The following is an 814-nucleotide window of genomic DNA, read 5'->3' on the forward strand; positions in this document are numbered from 1 at the left end:
CTGCGGATCTCCTCCTTCAGCAACTTATTCATCTGCACGTGTTTCGCCAGATCCTGCTCCGTATCGGACAACAGAGCCGTCAAGTGCATGAGTTTAGACTCCTGTTCGGCGATCTGCTTCTTCGTTTGGACGAGTTCCTGATCAGAATCCGATCCGAGCAGTCTTTCCAAGGGCACCGGGTATATCTTGGGGGGATTATTGCTTTCGATACTCTCCGAACCCTCTCCTTCTTCCCTAGCCGTGGTGGGGAGTACCGTCGGCGTTTCGACGGGGCTGGAGGATTTTTCGATGCGGCTCTGTAACTCTATGATTTCTCTGTTGTGGCGGGACTCTTGTTCGGCGATTTGCTGGCGGTAGCACTGGGACAGTGTGTCTGCGTGTAACTGCAAGCAAATATGTAAGGAATGTTGAGTATTAAATAGGAAAAGTACAAATACATGAAAATTGAGGTAGAGTAGCATATAAAGATTTGTTTTACGATGATATGTAAGTATATGTACAGGGTGGGCAAATAAGCGAGGTAAGCGGCTGTATCTCAGAAACTAATGATCGTAGAGAGCTACGGTAAAAAATTTTATAGGTAAAGTGGGCAAGGGAAAATGCTGGAAATTATTTTCAAGTTTCCAAGATGGCCGCCAGTGGGCGTTTCCACCATCTTGAATTACATAAAGTTACGTTTCTCGCGATTTTCCCCAATGAATGTAACAAAAAAGTATTTGCGTTTTAATGTTAACTTAAAGTCGAATATTTTTTGTAAAAACAATTTTTCTCTATCTTTCGAAATAAAGTGGTGGGGGGTATTTGAATGTTGTTT

At 43.2% G+C, this 814-nt stretch overlaps 1 protein-coding gene across 1 annotated transcript in view; it reads right to left on the reverse strand.

The window, feature by feature from the left end:
- Positions 1 to 24: 24 nt before the first annotated feature.
- The window catches only part of LOC108916592, a gene marked incomplete at both ends in the record, with an annotated part of 3,701 nt that continues 2,911 nt past the window's right edge, over positions 25 to 814 (reverse strand). The window contains one exon of the mRNA XM_018722887.1: positions 25 to 383. Within this exon, the coding sequence (XP_018578403.1) occupies positions 25 to 383 (359 nt within the window). The remainder of the gene's footprint in view (positions 384 to 814) is intronic.

Source organism: Anoplophora glabripennis, unplaced genomic scaffold (genome assembly GCF_000390285.2).
Source record: "Anoplophora glabripennis isolate ALB-LARVAE unplaced genomic scaffold, Agla_2.0 scaffold5061, whole genome shotgun sequence".
NCBI lineage: Eukaryota > Metazoa > Arthropoda > Insecta > Coleoptera > Cerambycidae > Anoplophora > Anoplophora glabripennis.